Genomic DNA, 9513 nt, shown 5'->3' on the forward strand with positions numbered 1-9513 from the left:
TCACTCTTCCTTCCTTCCTTCCTTCCTTTCTTTCTTTCTTTCTTTCTTTCTTTCTTTCTTTCTTTCTTTCTTTCTTTCTTTCTTTCTTTCTTTCTCTCTTTCTCTCTTTCTCTCTTTCCTTCCTTCTTTCTTTGCCAACTCCGTTATTAAATACTCCCCAGGACCATGGAGACTAGACAGGTTCTTACCTGGGATTCGTAGAGTATGTACCCAAATTACAGTAGCCAGGGGCTTATACAGAAATAACCCACAAGACTACTTCCTGCATTCATCTAATCAGGGGCAAGCATATATCTTGATGCACTTCCTGCCTATGTACCTCTCATCTATGTGTAGTCAAGCACCCATTCTGTGGAAATGGTCAAACTATATAACATTTTTTACTTACTGATTTACCATAACAAAACTTTACTCAGAGTAAACATAGCTGTGTATTAATATCAGTACTAATACATCCATTGTGTACTTTGGACACGATATTGCATGTCTCTGTGCTACAGATTCTATATGAGGAATATGAAAACACAAGTCCTTTTTATTATTACAAGGAACTATTTGAATTCCTATTCTACGGAGCATTTGAATATGCTTTTGAGAAAAAAGTTCTGTGAAAGTAATGGAATGTTATTCTGAATCCACAGCCTTCCAGAAGGTCTATTTTTTCAAAGAGGGTGCTCAGTTTATTCTTTAATATCTTCTAACATTTGAGGCACAATGGCCTAAAACAAATATTGCAGTTAGTGAGAAAATTCAATTGCTAAGTCAGAAGCTCTTGTTTGAGATAAAGCTGCAGAGAAAAGGAACCAATATGTACTGTTGAAGGGAAGGTTAATTAGTATGGCCATCAGGTAACAATATGCAGTTCCTAAAACTAGAACTGTATTACTCCCAGAAATCCCATTACTAGGTATATATCCAAAGAAAATGATACCAACACGTTGAAGAGACATATATTCCCACACTCCCATGATTATTGTAACACTATTCACAATAGCCATGTTATATAATCATCTTAAATGTTCGTCTACAGATGACTAGACAAAGAAAATGGTGTATTAGACAAAGGATATGGGGGATAGATTTGCAAGGCTCTACTGTGTTCCATCCCCAGAACTACAATATATATTGTATTCAAATATGCATATACACATTAATATATTATGCATACATATACATTAATATAATATATTAATATATATTGCATTCATATACAATGAAATATACACACACATATTTATGTTATTCAACCTTAGGAAAAAAGAGAAATATTTTGTTTTATGACAATATGGAATTATCTAGAAGGGCACCATGTTGAGTGGTTGAGTGAAGTAAACCAGCTACAGAAAGATAGATGCCATATGATTTCATTATGTATGGAATCTAAAATAGTTGTTATTATAGACATTGAGAATAACAGTTATCAGAGGCTGGGACAAAGAAAATATAAGTGTGGGGAGAGATTACTCAAAATTCAATGTCACAGATAGCTTTGGTGTTCTGTGGCATGCTAGGGTAGCATATAAGTAACAATAACACTTTGAAAGTCATAACAAAATAAATATTACTTTGGTGATACATACCTGTTATTTTTGCACTTAGGAGGAAGAGGCAGTAGGATAATGAGTTCCCTGTATCAAACCATCAAACAACCTTTTTACTGAATCAAAATTGTTAGAAGTGATAATTTTTAATGTAAAGGAATAAAATTACTTTCAGTTTTATTTTCCCTACAATGAGAAAGTAAGTCCACTTATCATTAAGTCGATTTTAAGCTAAAGCTCTCTGATTGTTGGCTGTATGCATTTCAAAGTGAGTGCTTGAAAGGAAGGAGTCCCAATACCCTCAGACTGAGTCTCCTTATATACCCAGGCTAGTATCTTAATTGGAGATCCTCCAATCTCTGAGTGTTAATAGAACTGTACTCTCATGACTTTTTTCTGAATGTAGCTCCTGCCAAGTGATTTCTATTTTTTCTCAGAAATCTTATAGTTATTTTAATTTTACTTAATTTTATGCTTTAAAAAGTAAATTATCAAATTCATCTCTCATCACTCATCTCCTCTCCTCTAATACCTTCCCCATCCTCACACTGCTATTCCTTCTTCCCAACTTCATGCGCTTTCTTTCTTTCTTTCTTTCTTTCTTTCTTTCTTTCTTTCTTTCTTTCTTTCTTTCTTTCTTTCTTTCTTTCTTTCTTCTTTCTTTCTTTCTTCTTTCTTTCTTTCTTTTTTCTTTCTTTCTTTCTTTCTTTCTTTCTTTCTTTCTTTCTTTCTTTCTTTCTTTCTTTCTTTCTTTCTTTCTTCCTTCCTNTCCTTCCTTCCTTCCTTCCTTCCTTCCTTTCTTTCTTTCTTTCTTTCTTTCTTTCTTTCTTTCTTTCTTTCTTTCTTTCTTTTTCTTTTTTAAAGATTGGTGATTCCTTTTTATTTGTTTATATATATATATATATATTAATTAGGTATTTTCTTCATTTACATTTCAAATGCTATCCCAAAAGTCCCCCAGACCCTCCCTCCCCCGCTGCCCTACCCACCCACTCCCACTTCTTGGCCCTGGCATTCCCCGTACTGAGGCATATAAACTTCGTAAGACCAAGGGGCCTCTCTTCCCAATGATGGCCGACTAGGCCATCTTCTGATACATATGCAGCTAGAGACACGAGCTTTATTTCTTAAAGTCAACTCAGTACTTCACTTAGTGCTATCAGTATGTGCATACATGGAGGGCCATTGACTGGAGCATTAGTAGCCCCACAGAGGCTACATTCTGAAAAAAGTAGACTTTCTTCTTCCGGAAGCCATCATTTGCCATTATCTCTTCAAATAAGAGTAGAACTTCATGATTATCCCCCACTCCATCCATGCTTGCATTTTGCCTGGCTTGATCTTTTGTGGATCTTATGCATTCCACTTCTACCACTATGAATTTATGCATGCAACTGCCTTCTGACGCCCAGGAATATCTCTCAAGCCAACAAAGAAGGCTTTTCAGTAGTACGTGGCCATCAATACAGAGACCTACAACAGATCAATACGCAGAGAAGTAGGAACTGTGGAGTGCTCTGATCTAATCGAGACAACTATATTATATCCTATCCGCCAGGGTTTAGGAATCAGTGAGGAAGAGGGTACAGAATGATTATAAGATACAGAGGTGGTTCATGATGTACAGTGATTTGTTTCTTTTGCCTATTGTTGATGTGAGAACTGGAGTGAGGAACACTGTAGTATTTAACCTTAGAGTATAATATTCAAGACTTGACAAGTATCCCACATATCTCACACATTTTTATATTTTCCAATGTAATTTATTATTATTGTTTATGTGTATATGATATGCATGTGTGTGTGAATTCCACAGTATACATGTTGATAACAATTTTGTGGAGATGGTTGATTTCTTCTGGCTTTAAATGGACCTTAGGGTTTGAAGTCAGTTCACCAGGCTTGTTCAGTAAGTGCCTTTACCCACTCAGTGGTCTCACTGACTCATGTCTTCTTGTTAGTCTGCTATCCTCCTACCTGATACTAGACGTGTACATTTTTATTTTGTAGGCTCACTATACCCAGATGGTTCTTCTGGGTATCTGAAAGCTGATGATTCTGTTCCCCCTGGGGGCAGCCATGTCTACAACTGGAGTATTCCAGAAGGTCATGCACCCACTGAAGCAGACCCAGCATGCCTCACCTGGATTTACCACTCTCATGTAGATGCTCCACGAGACATTGCAACTGGTCTCATTGGACCTCTTATCACCTGTAAAAGAGGTACTTATTTAGACACTAAGCCATAAGATAGAATTTGGGACATATGTGGGAAGCAGTGAGATATTTGAACCAATATCATATTGAGTAGCAACCTGAGTGATACCTATTTATTAGTCTGCCAAACTCTCTTTCCACTGTTGTGTCTATTTCATTGCTTTTATGGGGGACTTTTGGGATAGCATTGGAAATATAATTGAGGAAAATATGTAATTAAAAAAAAAAGGGAAAAAAAAGGGGGGTGAAAAAAAACCAGTCACCAAACAACTCCACTCCTTTTCTGTTGTTTCTTATTTCATGTTCAAAATTCAAATTAGTGATAATGGCAGCCAGCACACATTTGAGTAAGGTAAATGATAAGAACTTAAGAATGGATTTAGCTGACTGATTTAGAATGGTTATCTTCAAAGAGTAGTCATGTTTGAAGATCAAGGGATTGCAGGAATTGAAGATACAGGCAAGGATGATGGGAGGGAATTATTCTAGGACCCATGTTCCCCCCATTTATGTAATAGTTTCACCTAGCAAGCTTGAAAATGAAACGTAATATAAGAAACATTTTCTGTTGTCAAATCTATAAGGTCCTCTCCTCTCCCTATTTTTTCTTATGAGAATTCCTGGTGGACTATTCTCAAGGGTCATTTTTTGTGCTTGTCCAGGGACCCTGGATGGTAATTCCCCACCTCAGAGAAAGGATGTGGACCATAATTTCTTCCTCCTCTTCAGTGTGATAGATGAGAACCTTAGCTGGCACCTTGATGACAACATTGCTACTTACTGCTCAGACCCTGCCTCGGTGGACAAAGAAGATGGAGCATTTCAAGACAGCAACAGGATGCATGGTCAGCTAAGAGGAAGTAGCTGCATTGTGACAATGAAGGCTCTTATGGAGAGTTTCCATTTGGTCTAGTATTTATTGTGTTCATTAATTTTTATACTCACAAAGACCACACGTAGGTGGAAAGACCAAGGACGTGAATTTTCTGTTTTGTCTGAAAGCACTGAGGATCATGACATTATGAATCAAAAAAACAGCACAACTCAATCTCACTTCTGATCTCTCTAGTTATGTAGACTCTTGCCATTAAGGCTATCTTTCTCATAATGTAGAATAGCCAGGATTATTAATTATGAATCATATATATTATATTTAGTCACTGAATAAGTTGCCCACATGTATAATTAATTAATTAATATTGCCTTGGTTTTAAAAGTTTGAAAGATAGCAGAATTATCTACTTTCTGGAGAAACTGATCATTTGCCTTATATCATACGTTTGGCTTATATCTACTTTTTAAATTGGGAAGTACATGAATACAGTCTCTCTGCTACAAATTATGCAGTAGGGTTTCCCATATTTGGAGTTAGCACATCCAGAGTACAATGGATAGTTTGCTAGAAAAGAATTGATTATATTGATTAATGATAGAAGTACTTTCTCTAGCTCCTCCATTGGGGACCCTGTGATCCAATCAATAGCTGACTGTGAGCATCCACTTCTGTGTTTGCTAGGCCCCGGCATAGTCTCACAAGAGACAGCTATATCTGGGTCCTTTCANCAAAATCTTGCTAGTGTATGCAATGGTGTCAGNNTTTGGAAGCTGATTATGGGATGGNTCCCNGGATATGGCAGTCTNTAGATGGTCCATCCTTTCNTCNCAGCTCCAAACTTTGTCTCTGTAACTCCTTCCATGGGTGTTTTGTTCCCAATTCTAAGAAGGGGCAAAGTGTCCACACTTTGGTCTTCATTATTCTTGAGTTTCATGTGTTTGGCAAATTGTATCTTATATCTTGGGTATTCTAAGTATCTGGGCTAATATCCACTTATCAGTGAGTACATATAATGTGAGTTCTTTTGTGATTGGGTTACCTCACTCAGGATGATGCCCTCCAGGTCCATCCATTTGCCTAGGAATGTATCAGAAGATGGCCTAGTCGGCCATCAGTGGAAAGAGAGGCCCATTGGTCTTGCAAACTTTATATGCCTCAGTACAGGGGAAGGCCAGGGCCAAGAAGTGGGAGTGGGTGGGTAGGAGAGTTGGGGGGAGGGCATGGGGGACTATTGGGATAGCATTGGAAATGTAAATGAAGAAAATACCTAAAGAAAAAAAGGAAAAAAGAAGATAAAAGTACAGCACTCCAAGTCATGAGGAGAGAATTGATTTTAGGAATATGTATATCCTTTGTTTTTGTTAGTGAAGGAAGATATTTACTAGGTTATAGGAATGCATCCAAAGTTAAAAAAAAAAGCTGAAATCTCAGTGGAAAGATATAAAATATAGATTATGTAGTTTAAATTTATCTTGGGTTTTTATAAAAATGGATTACAGTAGCCATGATAGTCAGGTAATGTAACACTAGTACTGTGAAAATTTCAGAATGAACCTAGCCAAAAAGAAAAGAATGGCTTGGAAAACATCTCGCATGATGTCCTCTAATGGCTGGATTTGGAATATGGATTTTTATTGCCTAATAAATGTGGAGTTCTTGGATAGAAATAACTTAGAAGGAAATTTACTTCTTATGCCTTAGTTTTCTCAATTTTCTAAATACAATCAACGATTATTTGCCTATTCATTTCAATCATTTGTAACCTTTAAATGAACTAAGGCATATGTTCAGTGCAGTGTGCTCTTTAAAACTTCATTTGAATGTTCTACTCTTATTGTCTGATGGTAAGGCTTTTCCCATTAATCTGTTGCATCCTAATTTCTGATTTTGTTTTTCTGCAGCAATCAATGGGTTTGTCTTTGGGAACTTACCAGATTTGAGCATGTGTGCACAGAAGCATGTGGCCTGGCACTTGTTTGGCATGGGCAATGAAATAGATGTCCACACAGTTTTCTTCCATGGACAGATGCTGAGTATCCGTGGACACCACACTGATGTTGCAAACATTTTTCCAGCTACCTTTGTGACTGCTGAGATGGTGCCCCAGAAGTCTGGAACCTGGCTAATTAGCTGTGAAGTGAACAGCCACTTGAGAAGTAAGGTTTAACATTTTCACTCTTGGAATATATGAGGAAAATGTCATTAATGGTCAATAGGAAGCAGGGCTTCTAGTGTGGAGCCATCTATCTAATAGGTCTTCTAGGATTCTTTGAGTAAATAACTAAATTGAAGTCAGATATGTAGGTTATTTCTTGCCTCTGCCATTAATATGCTGGATAAATTTAGAAAAAAATAGGCTTAATCTTCCTGATAAAATTTAACATAAAATTACATAGGAACAAATAGGCAGAGTTTTAAACTTGACTATGTTAAATAGTTGAATATGGATTGAAAGGAGAATAAGGAAATTATGGTGTAGTGTGGGAGAGTAGTGACCCCATGGCAAGGACATGGTAGCAGTTGGTCTGGAAGACTTTGGAGGAAGAAAGTAGTTTCAGTAATGCCATAGTATCTTGAGGGGCATCCTCACAAAGGATAAATGTAAAAGGAAGTGGAAAGAACAATAAATAAGTGATTTTGAGGTTTGAGGTTTAATGAAATATTCACTAAACACCTTTGGGCAAGTTTCTTTCTAATTTTATTCCTCATCTAAATAGTCCATAGATATCTTAGTTCATACTTTCAAGAATTACTTGAACATTATGAATTATGAGAGTATTGGGAAAGTCTCATGTGACTATGCAAAAGTGGGTGAGAACAGGTTGGGAGATATATATGATCTATCTATCTATCTATCTATCTATCTATCTATCTATCTATCTATCTATCTATCTATCTATCTATCGTTGCACATACATACATATATATTGGTAGTACAATAAATCTTGGGTGGCTGGTTTGATATACATGCTTCAGTGACTGAAGTCTGCCCTGGGCATCATAGGTGCTTGGGGAAAGGGCTCAGATATTTACTGGGGTTAGGGATATGATGTAATAGTAGAACAAGCAAGAGCATTGGAATCAAGACATCATGATTTCATATCCTGTTTTGTTTTTTTTTTTGTTTGTTTGTTTTTTCCACTTGCTCAACATCTTTGGTAAGTCTTGAGGAGGGCAGTAATGATTTTTACCTCATAAAGTTTTACTGAAATTTCAGAAATATTAAGTTAAAATTTCTAAGGGAGTAATGTGTCCAGAAAAAGAAATGAGCACTTGGCTTCTGTAATTAAAAGGTAGGTTCTTAAGTATAATGCTTTCTGCCAATTATAGACACATAATTTTGGGAATGTTACCTAACTTCTCTGATTTTTATTTTTTTTTCATCTTCGAGTAGAGCAGTAAAAGTGTTTTTCATAGGTAGTTCAAAATTTAAATGAAGATAGAATGTAGCACAATACTTGATATATGTGTTCATCAGAAATGAATACTCTGCCAGGCAGTGGTGGTGCACACCTTTAATCCCAGCTCTCGGGAGGCAGAGGCAGGCAGATTTCTGAGTTCGAGGCCAGCCTGGTCTACAGAGTGAGTTCCAGGACAGCCAGGGCTACACAGAGAAACCCTATCTGGAAACAAAACAAAACAAAAAAGAAAGAAAGAAAAAGAAATGAATACCCCTTAAAGTAAAATAAAATAAACAAAATAAAAAATCAGTGTTGCTACTTCTTCCTTATGCTTTAGGCTTCTAATATGGGTGGAATAGTCTCCTTAGGTGTTATTGAGACAAAAGCCATTAATGAAGTCGAACAGCATACATATATTGTTAAGGAAATACAGATAAGTGAAATCTGTTATTATTATGCTTCAAAGTACTATTATCCATATTTGGAGAATACCTACAAACTAAATTTTCTGACAATTACAGATATAAAGATTCATCTCCATGTATGCTTATTATTTTCCTTGCTTTCCAGTTTATAGGCAATGTAGCCTTCTTTTAGACTTGATGTGCATTCCTCCTGGAGTAGACATCCTCATTGTCTTCATTTAGAAAAGATACGTGCGCAGACTGAGACCTTACCTAAGGTCTTATAGGTATTAATACATATTTGGCTTAAACTTAGATCTCCTGATGCAAGTTTCTATGATGGTGCTGCTGTATAGATGTTTTGCAAATACATGAATAAGATCTAGTATATGTGTTAGTGACTGCCTGGGCTCACTCTTTCTATTAGCCAGGATCTTAAAGAGTCAGGAAAAGTGGCACATTTGGGAATAGAGGTAAGAAGACTAGAGGAGGATGAAAGGAGACAACAAAGAAAAGAAGAGTATATACCCTAAGTAGGAATCTTACCAGTAGACAGGGAAACTATGTGTGTTTTTTCTTTCCAGGTGGCATGCAGGCCTTCTACAAAGTTGACTCTTGCTCCATGGACCCACCTGTGGACCAGCTCACTGGCAAAGTTCGTCAGTACTTCATTGAGGCCCATGAGATTCAATGGGACTATGGTCCAATAGGGTATGATGGCAGAACTGGGAAGAGTTTGAGAGAGCCAGGAAGGTAAGAGAGAGAAGGCTCCTGTCCCTACACCTACTCAAACTCCTTGAAATATCTACTTTGGTGATCACAATTTTGCCTAGATGCAATTACTATTATTAACCAACTTCCTGTAGCTCTCTTGTTTGTAGTATGTAACCAGCCTTGTGCCTGGTTATGTCATATCCTCAATTAATGTTTTAAATAGAATTGAAGTTTTTCTCACTGAAAAACATGGCCACATTTAGAAGGGTGTCATCAATTGAAATGACTTTTATTTTCTTTTTCTTTTTTTTTTAATATTTTTATTACATATTTTCCTCAATTACATTTCCAATACTATCCCAAAAGTCCCCCATAGCGCCCCCCACTTCCCTACCCACCCA

General features: G+C 36.7%; 1 protein-coding gene across 1 annotated transcript in view; it reads left to right on the top strand.

The window, feature by feature from the left end:
* The window catches only part of Heph (hephaestin), a 96916-nt gene that overhangs the window by 9736 nt on the left and 77667 nt on the right, over positions 1-9513 (top strand). Inside the window, exons 5-8 of the mRNA XM_021153354.2 lie at positions 3552-3764; positions 4421-4603; positions 6495-6749; positions 8983-9151. Of these exons, the coding sequence (XP_021009013.1) occupies positions 3552-3764; positions 4421-4603; positions 6495-6749; positions 8983-9151 (820 nt within the window). The remainder of the gene's footprint in view (positions 1-3551; positions 3765-4420; positions 4604-6494; positions 6750-8982; positions 9152-9513) is intronic.

Source organism: Mus caroli, chromosome X (assembly GCF_900094665.2).
Source record: "Mus caroli chromosome X, CAROLI_EIJ_v1.1, whole genome shotgun sequence".
Classification (NCBI taxonomy): Eukaryota; Metazoa; Chordata; class Mammalia; order Rodentia; family Muridae; genus Mus; species Mus caroli.